The sequence below is a fragment of the Diabrotica virgifera genome, chromosome 9 (genome assembly GCF_917563875.1).
Source record: "Diabrotica virgifera virgifera chromosome 9, PGI_DIABVI_V3a".
NCBI classification, from domain to species: domain Eukaryota; kingdom Metazoa; phylum Arthropoda; class Insecta; order Coleoptera; family Chrysomelidae; genus Diabrotica; species Diabrotica virgifera.
Window position 1 is genome coordinate 181,788,130 of NC_065451.1, and position 17,792 is coordinate 181,805,921.

The window sequence follows — 17,792 nt, forward strand, 5'->3', positions numbered from 1 at the left end:
TCAAAACATCGCAAAATCTGTGTTTCAACGTATTGACTGCATCAATCTTCCAGCCCAGCGTGTTGGATTGAGAGGTTTTAGAGTTATTTCGAGGAAAATCTTTCTGATTGATATGAGGACTTCAATGCCTCCCAACGAACCATACTGTTCGTTGGGAGTTGGAAAAATATAAAGATATGAAGGTGTATTTAGAGAAATGCAGGAAGAGGTAAACCAGATTGCTGAGAAGATATAGAGAAAATTGAAAAGATGGAAGAAAATTTCGAGAATGCGTTAAAATTCGATATAGAAAAAGTGGAAGAAAAATTGAAGGAGATAGGAAAATGTCAAAAAGGAGGAGACCATCGGGAAGTAATTGTATTCAGCTCTACTGAGAGCAGAATTTGGTGCGGATAATAGAAAACAACATCCGGTACCTTTCATTAAAATCTTAAAAAACAAATTCCAACATATGCAGAACTTCGAAGACTGCAAAAAAATTATAAGAAGCCATCTAAAAGACGGAGTTGCTTTGTGGTTTGAAAGCAAAGAAAATGAGGTGAATTCATGGAGTGATTTTGAGACAAAAATTTTTATAATGGTGCAGGTGAAACATGTTAAATTTAATCATAGAAGTTTTTAGAAATAACATGCCGTGTAATTATTACTATCGGACAACTCGAAGTAGAACTTGACTGAAAGTACTTTAAAACGTTTATTTGACCTAGTTACAACCTATGCACGGCCAACCAAACTGGAGACCGTATAGTTACGGTCCGGGGGGGGGGGGGGATATACAGGTTTATAAACTTTGTTACGTCATACAAATGGATTACCCTTAAAAATTTGTCGGATACCAGTTAATTGTAAATATTTTTATCAAACAATCCCGCAAAAATCGGCTTTGAGGGATTTTATGATTCTTTATGATGCGTGCCTCCACTCCCCCTATGGGAATCATAAATGAAGATTTTTTTTGCAAGATTGTTTGATAAAAATACTTAAAATTTACTGGTAATATTATCCGACAATTTTTTAAGGGTACTCTTAGGTGTCGGAAGCGCCAATGTTTAGAAACCTCTAGGGTCAATCAGGGTAAATGGAAACTAGGGGTAATTGAAAACAGCTTAAACTCTGTATTCAAACATCCCGCTTATTAATGTGCAGTTTGTCTGTTAGTTGTAGCGGCAACACTGCTCCTAACATTCCATAATATTTCATGGCGGTGAACGATTAATGCGAAGGTAAGCTAATTTAAATTATTTACTACCATATCATTTGACGAGCAAACCAAGCAATGGAATAAAATAATCTCGTTTTCATTATTAAATATGTTTATACTGTTAGTCTTAGCATGTATCATGGTAAACAAATGATATGTTTAGATGTTGTTTTTAAGGTTAGCTAAATAATATTGTTCGTTTGGGAACTAGGAAGTGTTCCCATTTACCCCATCTAAATAATACGTTCGGGGTAAATGGAAACACATATTTGGGGTAAAAGAAAATATGTTTCCTTTTACCCCAAACAATTTGTTGTAACTCTAAATTGTTTCAGATGCCACGAAACTACGTTAGAAAGAGATCGGCGCGGCCATATTCAGCAGAAGACTTACGAAAAGCAGTTGCTGACGTTTCAACCAATAATTTAACATATCGGCAAGCTTCTGCTCTCTATGGAATACCAATTTCTAACATCTTCAATAGAATTAAAGGTCGTAAAATTGCTGAAGGAAAACTAGGTGGTGGAAGAAATCCCATTTTCACACCTGAAGTGGAACATGATATTGCTCAATGTCTCATGGAACGATCGAAAATGGGCTATCCTTGTTCAAAAGATGAATTGCTTCAATTAGTGCAGAATTACGTGTTACAAAATCATATAAAAACGAGCTTTAAGGATGGAAAACCTGGACACGATTGGTATATTGGGTTCATGTCCCGCCATCCTAGGTTAACCTTAAAGAAAGCTGAACATCTCCAAAAGTCAAGGATGTTAGCAAGAAACCCAGAGATAGTTTATGATTTCTTTGATAAATTGGAAGAAGTAATTTCAACTTACAATATCCTACCATCATTTACATTTAATACTGATGAATCTGGATTTAGTTCGGATCCTTCAAAAGTCCGTGGCATAGGCATCAAAGGAAAAACCTTAAGTCGCGTTAGCGGGAGTTCAGGTCGAGAAAACACCACAGTGTTGGCATGTTCAGCAGCAGACGGCACAATACTTCCACCTCTGATCATATTCAAAGGAGATGCGGTCCAGGCTCGTTGGACATCACCCGCCGCTTATCCTGGTACTCTGTACGCAACAACACGAAATGGATGGATGGAAGAAACACCTTTCTTTTATTGGCTGCAAACTTGTTTTATACCCCATGTGCGCAAAAAACGTTTAGAGCTGGAACTACCAGATGCAACCGCTCTACTTCTATATGATGGTCACAGCAGCCACGTAAGTCTACGCATAATAGAACTTGCTATGGAGGCTAATATTCAAATTATCCAATTTCCTAGCCATCTCACAGACAACATTCAACCCCTTGACAAATGCGTATTTGGCCCAGTGAAAAAAGCATGGGACCGAAAGTTGGTGGAGTTTGGTAAGGCCAATATTGGAGTTGGAACAGGACGTTTGCAAAAGCGTGATTTTGTTGAACTCTTGGGCTTAGTTTGGGCAGAAGCTATGACAAAATCAAATATTAAAGCTGGTTTCATCACCACAGGAATTTGTCCAGTAAATCGAAAGCGTTTTCCAGAAAGTTTGTTTGATCCAATAGCGCTTCTAGCTTATCAGAAAAGAAAACGGAGAAGTGATGTCGGCTCTGTAATCGAACCTGCTCCAGAAATGCAAGAAGCTGAAAATTCAAATTCATCTGTTGGTTTTGTTTCGGAAACGGAAGGACCTGGCTCTTCAGGTTCATCAGCGGCAGAATTGGAAAAGGCTGGACCCTCTAAGTTACCATCACTACCAGCTACTGTTACTGATTCTTCTATTCCATGTTCACCCTCTGCTATTGTTCAAATCTTTGCTGAAGCAATTCGTGAAAAAAGATCCTTGACAAGTGAAATCCAAGTTGCAAAAAAACCAACACCTCGTTTAAAGCAGCTGCGGTACGGGGAGGTAGTAACGACGGAAGAGGTGGCTGCTAGGTTCAGAGAAGCTGAGAATAAAAAAATAAAACGACCCAAAACAGTTGCGAAATTAAAAACTAGTAAAACCAACACTACAGAAAATAAGTTAAAAAAGAAAACATCTAGTAGTTCTTCCGATGATAATTCCAGTGACACAATGTCTCTTCATGATGAATCCGATGATTCTAAGTTTGTCAATTCAGACACCGAACAGAGTTCAGAGGAGGATTCAAGAAAGTTGCATTTTTTACAAGAGAATAAGAAAGCCAAAGCCGAAAGTCTTGAGAGCTCGGATGAAACAGAGATGAACATGCCACTTGCAAAATTGCGTGAAAAAATACAAGTGAAAGTTGGAGACTTTATAATTGTGAAATTTATTTACAATCTCGGCACTAAAAAACAAATCAAGAAAAATTTTGTTGCCGAAGTAGTCGACTTGGATATTAACATTTCAGCAAAATTTTTTAGAAAATCCAGTAAAACTACTGACACCTACATATTTCCCTTGGTAGAAGATAAGCAAGTGATTAATTTTGACCAAATAGTAGCTATAATAAAACCGTCAAATATTATGCGTGGTCGATATGTTTTCCCAAATATTTCAAGATTACCGTTGTTGCTAGATACTTATTTTCATATGTTTATTACTAAATGTCTTAAAATGTACTAAAGTTAGCTACTTAGGTTTTATTCACATTTATTTCTTAAATTTAATAATTCTCTTTTCTGTTATTTTTTGTACTTTTCATAAATAAATTTTTTTTATTGGAAATTTTTGTATCATCTTTACTCAAGGATGTATTAAGAATGTTTCCATTTACCTCTTAGTGAGCTTAGCTGATATTCGTTGTAAATAACAGGTTGTTTTCGTTTACCCCAATATTACGGGTAAATGAAAACATTCATGGGGTAAATGGAAACACTCTAAAAAAATTCCTAGTCTGGCTTTAAGAAAAATTTTTGTGTCTTTTTGTGTATATTCTAACAAAATAAGCTTAGAAGTATCAGTCATATACAGGAGAACTTAAAATTTTCATTTATATTTTTTCTAGATAATTTTAAAGAAAAGTCTGCAAAAATCGTTTCCATTTCCCCCGATTGACCCTATATGAAATGCCCCCCTCACGAAAATTTTGCAAAATAAGAAAAGTTGTCCGTCTCGATATGAATAACTGAATAGAAAAAGTCTCGTGTGGGAGGTAATATTTTTTTAAGTGTGAGCCCAAGGTCTATAAATAATCCTCTTTGTGGCTTAGTGGTAAGAGAACCTACCTTTGGATCTAAGGGTCGTGAGTTCAAATCCCAGCTGGGTAGTACATTTTTCTTTATTAAAAATTAACAAAAATAATTTCTATCCTTGTGGGATTGGTAAACAACGGAGGGACCGTAGATATACGGATACAATTAGCGTCTCTTTGTAAAGACATTGAAGTCGACTTTACTAAGTAACAAGATATTTACTCAATACACATACTACACGTTACACTATATTCTGATTGCGAAATCAACCGTACCATTTCAATGGCCTTAGTTGTCAAGGAATTTCAGCTAAATAAAACAATTTTCAGTTCAAGTAATTTTATTACTACATATTAACAATAAAGTAATATTATTGTTTAACTATATAACAGTTACATCGGAAAATGTGAAATATTTCACAATGAGTATAATATATACAAGTATGTAAATGTTCTAAATAGAGAGATATCAGAGATATGCTATAATGTTAATGATTTGAATATGTAATGAAGAGTTTATTAATTTAATTTTAAAAACAGATTGTTTGCTATATTTTTTAGTCCCTTAGAAATAACAATTCATGTTTTTTATGCTTTTGGTGCTTCATATCGGTTTTGATACATAACCATTTTCTAGTTCATGTTTTTATTTTACTCTATTCGTTGTGTTCAATCAGTTTAATTCGCCCATAATTTTATTTTTATACAAAAGCGTCTCCCATAGTTTTCTTGTATCCGACAGGATTCTATGCCTAAATTGTTTTCATATCAGTGTAGAGTACCTACCTCATCGTTTACTTAAAATGATGCCTCTTATTATTAGCGTAGGGATTTGTCAAATAATTGTGATTAAAAGATATTGCATAAGGAATGAGTCAAAAATGAGGAAGTATGGAAGAGCGGGCTGAACAAAAAATAGTTACTATAGCCAACGCTCCATAATCGAAGAAGAATGGAACGAGCAGTGGCGGATCCAGAATTTGGGAGGTGTCATGGATCTTGAGGGTGATTTAATTACTTTTCTTTGATGCAAGATCACTTACCACCACTAGTCTTACCATCACTAGGATAAGTGGGTTTTCAATTATTTTTTGGATGGGACTACTACAGCTCTCGGTTTTTCTTTTTTTTTTAGGATTATTGAATTGAATTAAATATTTTCGTCTGGGGGGTCATGACCCTCGTGACACCCCCCTTGGATCGGCCACTGGTAACGAGAGGTTAATATGGGAATTAATATAAATGGAGGGGATCTGAACCATCTAAGATTTGTCGATGACATTGTTTTATTATATGATGGAGTTGATAATCATACAAAAATGCTGGAAACGCTATATGAAGAGCCAAAAACAATTGGTACGGGTGCAAGCACCCTATCATCTGGATGGAGTTGATGCGGCAGACGAAAAGAATACAATCTTATACTTATCGATCATGACTGGGAAAATAGGATTATTTAAATTTTGAAGATTGTAAAAAAATTGAGATTCAAAGTAAAATAGGAAATGTATCAAAGACTGTCTAAATATTTTATTTGAAAATATTTCTAATAAAAAATTATTTGAATTATTGTTTTAGCGATACCTTGTCAATTCAATTTTTTTGATACTCAGCAGTCATTTTCAACATGTATGCTATTCTAACCAATATTTATGCAATTTTAAAGATTTGCATTTACTCGAAATATTTTATGATTATTTTATTATATCTAGTATTAAACGTCTTAAGAAAGATCGGCTTGTTGTATTCTGCGCCCTCTTCTATTAGCGGTTTAGCATTTTTTTATTATCTTGTATACTAAATTGTTTTAATTTAATACTCTACACTGATGGAAAAATGTATAGTGTATAAAATTTATTCCTGTTGTATCTTTTTTTCTAAGATATGTGTTATTTTTTATATTTTAGAAATTACTATATAATTTTAGAATACTTTGAAGGGAGGTGTGATAGAAGTTCTTACTACATAGAAGATTATTATCAACAATCTATTATGTTCAAAACACTATTAATTTGCTATGTTGACAAAATCTTTTCTCTAAGTAAATTCTCTAAAAAAATATTGTATAGTATACCCCCCATTTGCTTCTATCGTCCTTTTGAGCACCCACTTCTAGTTTAGTCAATGAGGGTATTTGGCTTCGAATTCCATCCTACTGCATCAATTTACTTGATATTTTCACAATATGTAAGGAATAGTTCGAGAAACAAAGTCTACCCTATGCCAATATATCCTTTTATTTTGGCGTTGGTTCCCACCCCTTCTTGTGGGTAGAAATTTTTGGTAAAAATCACCCCAGTATTTGTTAAAAAACCTAATTCTAAACAAAAAATGTTCTATAATTCTTTTTTTTTAACTTTTCTAAAAATTGAAAAAATAATTTTTGAGTTGAGTTGATTGAAATTTTGCCATTTCCTCAAAAGCTTAAATCCAAAGCTCCAATTGATTGGAGATGGAATAATGCTATTGGACATTTGCAGTCCACAAAAATGCATAAATCACTTGCGCGACATGAATGTTTTTTAAATGTCTAACAAAGATTCTACTTTTTTTTTATTCATCTTTTGCATAAATTTTATTATTATATAATATATAAATTAATTAAAAATATTAATAAACTTTTTTTAAATATTTTATTATCAAAGGGGTTGGTTTATATGTATCTTAAACTAAAGACCTTTATTGGAACCGATGGTTTAACGTACCCTCCGAAGCAGGGTGAACGGCCCGTATCATTTTTAGAAATGAAAATGTCGTTTTTATGAAGTCATATGAAGCCAGTATCTTGCCGCTGAACTACGGCTGTCCACAATTAGGAGGTAAGTAGAGCCTATTTTAATTAGGAGAAAAGTAAAGCCTCTTCCCTTAATTTCATCGAAATCGATGCATTAGGACAGAAATCGAAGATGATCAGCCCTATTCTGTAACTTTTAACAAATCGAATAGAAATGACCAAGTCGAATCGTAATTACCCGAAATCGGAATGTTGAATATCTATCACGTCGTTTTCGTTGTTGGATTGGCATTCTGTAACTAATATCGTAATCAGTGTAAATCGAAAACGCCAACCTCTATTTGACGCGCTCAGGGGGTGTTGGCGACCCCGCACTGAAAAGTGAAAAAAGTGTTTTGTGACGTTAGGTTACTAGAAAGGTTAGTGTTGTGCGAAGAATTCACAAAAAAAGAAATTTTGGTTTGTTTTGGTTAAGTTTGGCAAATTCAACACAAGAATAAAAAATGGCAAGCGAAACACAAAGAAAAAAACCTCTGCTGACCATTTATAGTTGTGTAACAAATAAACGTCAAAACAACAGTAATGATACCAATGCGCAAGCGTCAAAAGCAATTTCGATGTCGAAATGTGATCTCGACAGAGCTTGTCTTCTTCTTCTTAAAGTTCCCTCTCCTATCGGAGGTTGGATATCATAATGGCTATTGTTACTTTGTTGTCTGCTGCTCTGAACAGTTGTAATGAACTACAGTTAAACCATTCTCTAAGGTTCCTCAGCCAGAAGATGCGTCTTCCCATGCTTCTTCTTCCTTGGATTCTTCCTTGCATAATAATTCTCAGCAACTCATATTTTTCTCCTCTGGTAATGTGACCCAAATATTCCAGTTTTCTAGTTTTATACTCTTCATAATTTCTAACTCCTTATTTAAACGTCGTAGCACTTCAACATTGGTAATCCTTTGAACCCACTGAATTTTCAATATTCTTCTGTAACACCACATTTCGAACGCTTCTATTCTTCTTATGTGTTGTCTCTTCAATGTCCAAGCTTCCACTCCGTATAGCAATATAGAAAATATGTAGCATCTTAGAGCCCTCAATCTGAGAGGCAACTGAAGGTCTTTGTTTGTAAGAAGTGTCTTCTTAATTTCTTTGGTTTGGTCATTTTTGTCATCAACCCAGGTTCCCAGATATTTGTATGCCTTTACTTTTTCTATTTGAGTTTGCTCTATCATTAACCTTTCATTGCCATGTTCTGTTTTTGGGACAATCATAAATTTTGTTTTTTTCTTGTTTATTTTTAGTCCGTATCGAATGCAATAATCGTTAATTCTATTTAGCAATTCTTGTAACGATTCTAGGGTGTCTGCCATTATAACGGTGTCATCAGCTAATCTTATGTTATTTACTATTCTTCCGTTTATAGAGATTCCATCACTTAGCTCCGCTATCGCTTCCTGAAATATGGCTTCACTGTACAGGTTAAACAGTAGCGGCGACAGAACACAACCCTGTCTTACTCCTCTCTTTATATCAATATTCTCGGATTCTTGTTCTTCTATCTTTATATTGGCCTTTTGATTCCAATACAGATTGATGATAATTCGTAAATCTCGTCTGTCTATATCTCTGTTTTTCAATAATTCTATTAGTTTTTCATGTCAGACCCTGTCGAACGCTTTTTCGAAGTCGATGAAACAGGAATAAATAAACAGGTTCATATCTCAGCATCTCTGAGAGAGAACATTAAACGCAAACAATGCCTCTCTTGTTCCAAGTCCTTTGCGGAACCCAAATTGGGTATCATCCATATCATATTCTAGCTTTCTGTATAATCTTCCATGAATCACCTTTAGAAATATTTTGAGGGTATGGCTTATTAGTGATATTGTCCTATAGTCCGAACAATATTTGGCATATATTGTTTATGGTATTGTTACAAAGGTGGACACCAACCATTCTTGAGGGATTTTTCCGGTTTTATATACTTCATTAAACAGATCCAGTAGTACAGGTAGAGTTTCATCGTCTAGACATTTCAGTAATTCCGCAGGTATTTCGTCTGGACCTACAGTTTTTCCGTTTTTTGCGTTTCGTATTGCTTGCTCGATTTCCTCCTAGATTGTCTAGTCGAAATCAATTTCTATCCAACCTTTCGATAGTAGAGGTTGAGATGAGTTACAGAATACCAATTCCTAAAAAATCCGATCCGACTTGCTGACCTCTATTCGATTTGACCCATTTCCATTCGATTTGTAGTTACAGAATAGACCTGAATATCCTATTTTTCCTTTCATTGACTGGAGTATCTTATAGAGCAGTAATCTGTACTTTGGTTTCGAATATCGGATTATCGTTCTCTCCACTGCTGATCTGCCGCTGACCAGCGTGAAGCTATAGCTATGTCTGCGAAGCTGCCAACGAAGCACTGGTTGATTCTTTGATTATGTGAGTGCTTTTGGATTGCTGCTTCTCGTTGAGCGAGTTATACATTGGATACTCACAGCACAAGATGAACTTCAGAAATTGAGGAACTTCCTCGTAGATTGCGGGGGGCACGGGGATCAAGGGAGACGTGGACGATTTGTAGTACCGATATTCGGATATACTGAAAAATAGATCAATACATTTTATAATTTTATTACTAAAATTGAGGAGCTTAAAAACAAAACACGTTAAGTCCACTTTTATCAAAATTGAGTTATCTATTGTTAAAGGTACTTTAGGGACTGTTCTATTGGTAGCATCGACATTTAAGGTGCTGAAATATTAGCTCAATATCAAAACAAAAAAAAGCAAATCAGAAGCAACGGCAGTATTTTGCCGTATTCTTAAAAATTGAATTTTTGGATTTAACGGGTTTAGAATAGAATAGAAATATGCTTTATTGTCATGGAAAATTGTACAATTTGATCGACAAAGCTTATAAAAAGGCAAGAAAACAAAACAATAACAATTCAATTTACTAAAATTACATAAATCGACAATATAATTTAAAAAAAATAATAATAATGAAGTAAAACAGAAACAATCAATGGCAAATTTTAAAAATTTAAAGAAACTCCAAATTGCATAGTCTACCTTAGTAACTAATAAGTTTAAAAGTTAGGCTGCTGCATATGACACATGACACCCAAATATAGGTAAAAAAATACTACTTGCACAAAGGGTACTCTAATTTCTTAGTTATTGATTAAGAAATTCTTCTACTGAATAATATGGTCTTTCAGATAGGTAGGATTTTGTCATTTTACGGAATTTGGGGAAAGATGCTGCAGATTTAAGTTGTAGAGGGAGATGGCTGTAAAGTTTTTTTGCGGAATATAATATAGATTTCTTTACTAATTCAGAGGAATTAGTCGGTAATAGAAGTCAAAGGTAGAATTTTTCGTGAAGCAGTCATGATAAGGTCTTGGTGGAAAGACATGTAGATATTTATGAATTAAGCAAACAATTTCTAGAATATACAAATCTCCAGATATCTTATTGCTCTTTTTTGTAATTTGAAAATAACATCGAATTGGGCAGCTGTACCAGAACCCCAAAAAGGAAGACCATATCGAAGATGCGACTCGAACAAAGATGTTATTTTGGAAGATGCTAAATTGAGTTCATTCGAAACAGATCTTATAGCATAGCAAGCTGAAGATAGTTTCTTCCTTAACAAATCGATATGAAGGAACCATTTAAAGTTTTACTTTTAACCCGATCACATATAGTTTTTTAATATTTTTATTTTGTTAACACATTTGAATATAATTACTTAAATGAATACAGATAGGAACGCCGAATATCAGATCGTCGTTTGAGAACGGAAAGCTAAAACACCTGAATGCAAAAGTAAATAAATACAAAATTTGATATTATAGCTTTTCAAGAAATTGGACAGGCATATTGGCCTTAGAAAATTGATTTTGGAAAAAGGATTGGATATAGAAAACAATATCTTCTCTAATGGTCGGGGGTAAAATTAGTATGTTGGGATTGTTGGGAACATGCTTTCTAATAAACAAAAAATGTAAGGAGTTAATTGTAGGGTTTAAGGCAATTTAAGGAAGATTATTCTAAAGATAAGAGCTAAATTTGAAAAATTTCACTTGTGAACATACACGCACCATCAGAGGAAATGAGTGCAGAAATGAAAGAGGAATTTCACAGTGATTTGGATAAAGCATATGGAAAGATAGTTGAATACGATCTGAAAGTGGTACTAGGGAACGTAAACAAAAAAATTGGCATGGAAGAAAGCTATACATCTACGATAGGTAAATACAGTTTGCACTACAGAACAAATAATAAGGGTCACTTGCTAAAAGACTTCGCCAAAGAAAATAATCTGGTTGTTAAAAACACTTATTTTCAACTCAAAGATATACAGGGTGTGCAGAAACTCTACCGACAAACGAAGACAGGAGATTCCTCAGATAATTTAAGACAATTTAACCCAATTCACCTTGTCCGAAAATACTTCTTAAGGGAGCTAGAGCTCTTTGAAGATGGCGTCATGAAATTAGTTTTTCTTAAATACCTCCAGAACGCTTCTATTTAGAAAAACGAAAATTGGTATGCATATTTACTTTTCAGAGATGAATCGATTCCATCCATGCAAATTTCTAGTACCGGTCATAGGCGTCCATTTTGGGTAGAGCAACGTGTATTTTATCGTATAACTTTTTTGTCCTTAACTTTTATGAATTTTTGACACCGGATTATTAAATTGTGAGGTATTATAGTACTAAAAGGTACTCTTGTTTTAAGTCGGTAGGACACACCGTTTTCTAGAAAAATCGATTTGAAAGTTTTTCGTTTTTGGAATTTAAAAAAAAAATTGAAAGAAATTTTCAACAAAAAACTAAGTATTTTACCAACATAAAGTAAGAGTAACTTTTAGTACTCGAATACCTTATAATTTAATATTCTAGTGTCAATAATGCTCAAAAATTCAAGACAAAAAAGTGTGTGTGTATACACCGTTCTTAGGCGTCAACTCCCTTCGGTAGGGATCTACGGGGGAGTTTGACCGAGCCGCAAGCCCTTGTCCCTTGCCGTACTGCTCCCTCATAGGTCGATCAGATGCCCGCATATTCCAGTCTAAGCGCCAGGTCCATATTTAGAATGTTATACTGACGCGTTAGCCTTTTTGTTTTCCGATGGCCCGGGCTGGGCTTTAACGCACATACCTCATGGCGAAGTGAAGTGTGGGTCAGCCGTTAGTCGCACTGAGCTATCCGATCGACACAAAAAAGTTATACATTACTACAAAAAAAAAGTTATGCTATAAAATAACTGTTGACCTACCCAAAACGGACGCCTATGACCAGTACTAGAAATTCGCAATTAATGAAATCGATTTATATCTGGAATATAAATAAATGTATCAGTTTTCGTCTTTCTAAATAGATTTTTTTTAAATTTTTTTAATTCAAAAGGCGAAAAATTTTCAAATCGATTTTTCTAGAAAACGGTGTGTCCTACGATTTAAAACAAGAGTACCTTTTAGTACTAGAATACTTTACAATTTAATAATCCAGTGTCAGAAATGCATAAAAAGTTAAAGATAAAAAAGTTATGCGATAAAATAACCGTTGCCCTACTCAAAACGGACACCTATGATCGGTACTAGAAATTTTCAATGGATGGATTAGATTTATATCTTGAAGATAAATACGCGTACCAATTTTTGTTTTTCTAAATAGAAGCGTTATGGAGGTATTTAAGAAATACTAATTACAAGACGCCATCTTCAAAGAGCTCTAGCTCCCTTAGGAAGCATTTTCGGACTAAGTGAATTGGGTTAAATTGTCTTAAAATTATCTGAAGAATCTCCTGTCTTCGTTTGTCGATAGAGTTTCTGGATACCCTGTATAATATAAAGTCACATGGAAATCTACAAATGGCAAAGTAATCAACCAGATCGACCATGTAGGTACTGATTGAAAAGGATGAAGAAAAGTGTATAACTAAAATCAGGGCATACAGAGGGCCGGACGCAGACTCTGACTCCTTTATGGTAGGAGCGAAAATGAAACATATTATATCTACCAGTTCTGAAGAACTTAAACTAAAAAAAAACGAACATTAAATAGGGCTACAAGGTTAATGACAGAAAATGAAAAAAGAAATTACGAACAAGCGTTCAACGATGAATGGGGCACAAAACCAAAGAAGAAGAAAATCCAGAACAAATGTTGGGAAGAATTAAGAGAGGTATAGTTAAATCAGCCAAAAATAGTAGAGAATAAATTTAAAAAAAATGTAGAAAACTTGGTTCGAGGACGAATGTAGAAAAGAATTAGAGGAGCGAAGTAAATTACGATTAAGATTGCTGAAATTAGCATCAAAAGATGCTGAAAATAAGTACACTGAATAAAGAAAAAGAACTAAAAAATATTAATAGAAAAGAAAAGAATGTATAATGAAAAACTTTTAGAAGAAATTAAGGAAAATTACACAATTTAAGATATAAGAATATGTACCGGGTGCAAAAATTTAAAAGAATGGATTTTGTCTATGCATTATTTATGAGAGACCAAAATGAAATAAGTCTAATGAATAAAAAAAACATTTTAAATAAAGAGAAAGAATATTTCGAATATTTGCCGAATGGACAAGAAAATCTGGAAGTAAACTTAGTTACCGAGGAAGAATATCCAAGGGGACATCAATAAACTACGTCGTTGTGAAGAGGGAGGGGGGGCTTGCTTATTTCGACGAAATACGACAGGGGTGGGGGGTATGAGTGCGCATTCGACGTCGTTTAATATATTGGTATATTTAAATTGGTCGCTATTGTCTCTATAAATATAATTTTTTACTAGCTTTTACCAGCATTAAAGTATCAGATATTCATATAAAAACATATAGTTTTTGAAATGAAATTGAAAATAAAACAAAACGTTTACGAATAAATACACCTTTGTTAAAATTAAAAAGAATTCTCTTATTATACTTTTATCGCATACATTTCGTTTTTATCAGTAATAATAGTAAAATAATATTAGGTAGCACTTTTGTACAGGACAACAAACAATAAGACATTGTTCTTTGGGTTTAAACAAGCGCTTCTATACAGGGTGTAACAAAAATACAGGTCATAAATTAAATCCCATATTCTGAGAATAAAAATAGTTCGATTGAACCTAACTTACCTTAGTACAAATATGCGCACAAAAAAAGTTATAGCCCTTTAAAGTTACAAAATGAAAATCGATTTTTTCCGATATATCGAAAACTAAAAGAGATTTTTTAATGAAAATAAACATGTGGCACTCTTATGTCAGGAACATCTTAAAAAGAAATTATAGTGAAATTTGTGTACCCCATAAAAATTTTATGGGGGTTTTGTTCCCTTAAACCCCCCCAAACTTTTATGTACGTTACAATCAAATTATTATTGTGGTACCATTAGTTAAACACAATATTTTTAAAACCTTTTTGCCTCTTAGTATTTTTTCGATGAACCAGTTTTATTCGAGATGTGCCTTCTTTTTTAATATGTTTACATAAAATTTTTATTGGGGTTTTGTGCCTTTAGACCCCCCAAATGTTTGTGTACGTTCCAATGAAACTATTATTGCGGTACCACGAGTTAAACACAGTATTTTTAAAACTTTTTTGTCTCTTAGTATTTTTCCGATAAGGCACCTTTTATCGAGATATGGATTCATTTTTAATATGGTTCAAAATATACCTCAAACTGTAATAATTTATAAATAAATGCATATTATTACCAGGTCTCATAATCGTACTTAACAGTATGCAAATATGTGATGGATTTGACAAATATTCAAAATATCTCGATAAAAACTAGCTTTTCGAAAAAGTACTTAGACGCAAAAAAGTTTTAAAAATATTGTGTTTAACCAATGGTGTCACAATGATAATTTAATTGAAACGTAGACAAAAGTTTGGGAGGTTTAAGGGAACAAAACCCCCATAAAATTTTTATGGGGTGCACAAATTTCACTATAACTTTTTTTTGAGATACTCCTGTCATAAGAATGCCACATGCCCTTTTTTAATCAGAAACCTCAAATAGTTTTCGATATATTGGAAAAAATCGATTTTTATTTTGTAAGTTCAAAGGGCTGTAACTTTTTTTGTGTGCTCATTTGTACTAAGGTAAGTTAGGTTCAATCGAACTATTTTTGGTCCCAGAATATGTGGTTTAATTTATGACCTGTATTTTTGTTACACCCTGTATATACAGAACAACGTCTGGAAGCAAACAATATTAAATTGTTAATTCATTTATGTGCTGTGTGCTCGATGACCAATACGATGGCAAGACGACTTACGAAAGACAACAAAAAACTGGATACAGAAAGCACAAGATAGAACACTTTGAAGACAAACAGGGGAGGCCTATGTCCAGCAGTGGATTGAGAGAGGCTGATGATGATGATGTGCTCGAATACAGAAAACTAATAAAAATTTTTGAAAAATTTAAACGCAGATTGAGAGATTACATTATTACCGAGGACCAAAAGTTTCTGAAAACATCTATAATGTTTATTTTAATAAGTTACAGGGATAAAAAAACAGAATATTTATTCTGATTTTTAAGTTTAAAATTTTCATTCAAAAGAAACCTTTTGTTTATTCTAAGGGACTTTCAGCCCTCGGTAATAATGTAATCTTTCATTCTGCGTTTATATTTTTCAAATATATTTATTAGTTTTATCAGGATTCGAAAAAAAAGAATGCATTTAAATAGCATTGGATCAAGATTTTGCGCCTACCCCCTTAATTGTTCTTGTTATGATACATTCGCAAATAAAGTTTCAAGGTTGATTAAAACAAAACAGAAATAACATTGAATTTTTTTAAATCACTGAAAGGGGGGGTCGTGAACTGCAATGACGACGTCGACATGGGGGGGGGGGGGGGGGTTCGTCTGTAAACGACGAATTACGACGGAGGGGGGGATTAAAAAGTTCAAATTTTTTACGACGTAGTTTATGGATGCCCCCTAAGTACAAAGTCAAATCCAAATAATATCGACGAGATGCGTCCTACTAGGGAAGAAGAAAAATACTATTGAGAGCCTAAAAAATAACAAAAGTCCAGGAAACGACCAATTAACATCTGAGATATTCAAATATGGAGGAAATCGCATGTATGAAGAAATGCAGATCAGTGGCGGTTCTAGCCCGGAGCAGGGGGGGGGCAGCTGCCCCCCCCCCCAGATTTTACAGGACTTTTGTACTATAATCACTTTTGTAAAGCGGTCACTCAAAATATATTGTGACTTGCTTTTTGGTCTAGAACCGCCACTGATGCAGATATTAACTGAAAAAGTATGGAATGGTGAACAAGTACCAAAATAATGGTCGGAAGCAATAATATGTCCCATTCACAAAAAAAAATGAGACAATAGCTAATGCAAAAATTAGAATGGCAAAACATTGCTAAACGTCGCATTAAGAAAGATATAATAATTGGTGAATATCAGGCGGGTTTTAGATAAGGAAAAAAGCACAACAGGACATATTTTCTTGCTGAAAGAGATACTAGAGGAAAGCCATAAATACCAAAAACCGACCATAATATTATTTATAGACTTTAAAACTTTAAACAAGCATTTGATATGATAAAAAGTAAGGAATTGTATAAAAAAACTATAAAACGTGATGCGGGAAGCCAAACATAGTTCGATTATTTAGCCAGGGAGGTAGTGTCTTTGACCGGAGCATTTTAGCATGGCTGCTTTCTTTTTATTTAGTCAGGTATTCCAAAGCTTATTAACAAATGATGTGTCAGCTGGCCCAAAACCGGGGATTTTAGACAAGAAAAGGTAAAATATGAAACTTGATGGAAAAACGCTACAACTTATGTCAAATATTTATCTACGTGACTTACAATTCTTAATAGCCTTGCTGACTTCTCTCGTGGCTTTCACTCAGGCAATCCGGGTTCAAATCCTGGCGTTGAAATTTTTTTTTGTTTTTAAAATTGACATTTTATTTTGAAAAATAATTATTTTTATAATAAAGGCGTTATTCAGCGGAATACTGGATTTATTGTGTTTTGACTGATTTGCACACTTTCGATAGCTATTTTCTATTGGATATATTCCGTTTGGAAAGAATTGGCTGTAACCACTGGATATATTTCATGACAAAGCTATTTAGTATTAATTTAACTCGCTCCTCATACAGACAAACATCCATTTTTATATACCTATTATAGAGAACAGGGAAATATTTAGATTGCTATTAAAAAATGGGGGTTGGTGATAGAAAAGTGAAAAATTAGGGTTGTATGTATCTTTTGGTTCTACATCATATTACATTAAGAAAAAACAGTTTGTCCAAAAAATAAAAAAAATGTCGGGAGGGGGTGGGGAGGGCAACCCCTTTTTCACTTAGATTGGTCGTACTAACTCAGGAAGCTTCAGGGGTTCATTTACAACAACTTTGCTTATTAAGGTCAATCATAATATTTATGATCAAATGCATAGTTCTATTTCATAAGTTCTATGCATAATTTTATAAAAGACATACAGATTTTTTTATATTGTCTCGTATAAATAATACAGACGTCGTATTATAAAAATAATTATTTTTCAAAATAAAATGTCAATTTTAAAAACAAAAAAAAATTTCAACGCCAGGATTTGAACCCGGATTTCCTGAGTGAAAGCTAGGAGAAAAGTCAGCAAGGCTATTAAAAGTTGTAAGTCACGTAGATAAATATTTGACATAA

At 33.7% G+C, this 17,792-nt stretch overlaps 2 protein-coding genes across 4 annotated transcripts in view; one reads left to right on the forward strand and one right to left on the reverse strand.

Moving 5' to 3' along the window:
* Positions 1-1,536: 1,536 nt before the first annotated feature.
* LOC126891594 (uncharacterized) lies at positions 1,537-3,786 on the forward strand. Its single transcript, XM_050660772.1, has one exon. The coding sequence runs from the start codon at positions 1,537-1,539 to the stop codon at positions 3,784-3,786; it is 2,250 nt and encodes a 749-aa protein (XP_050516729.1).
* An 891-nt stretch (positions 3,787-4,677) lies between these two features.
* Positions 4,678-17,792, reverse strand: part of LOC114341094 (uncharacterized) — an 85,767-nt gene continuing 72,652 nt past the window's right edge. For all 3 annotated transcript variants that reach the window (XM_050661204.1, XM_050661203.1, XM_050661205.1), the window contains exon 6: positions 4,678-9,693. In XM_050661204.1, the coding sequence (XP_050517161.1) occupies positions 9,486-9,693 (208 nt within the window). In that variant the 3' untranslated portion in view covers positions 4,678-9,485. The remainder of the gene's footprint in view (positions 9,694-17,792) is intronic.

Bases quoted from the DNA above. Each gene is read 5' to 3' on its own strand.
- LOC126891594 (XM_050660772.1), top strand. From the start codon at position 1,537: ATGCCACGAAACTACGTTAGAAAGAGATCGGCGCGGCCATATTCAGCA.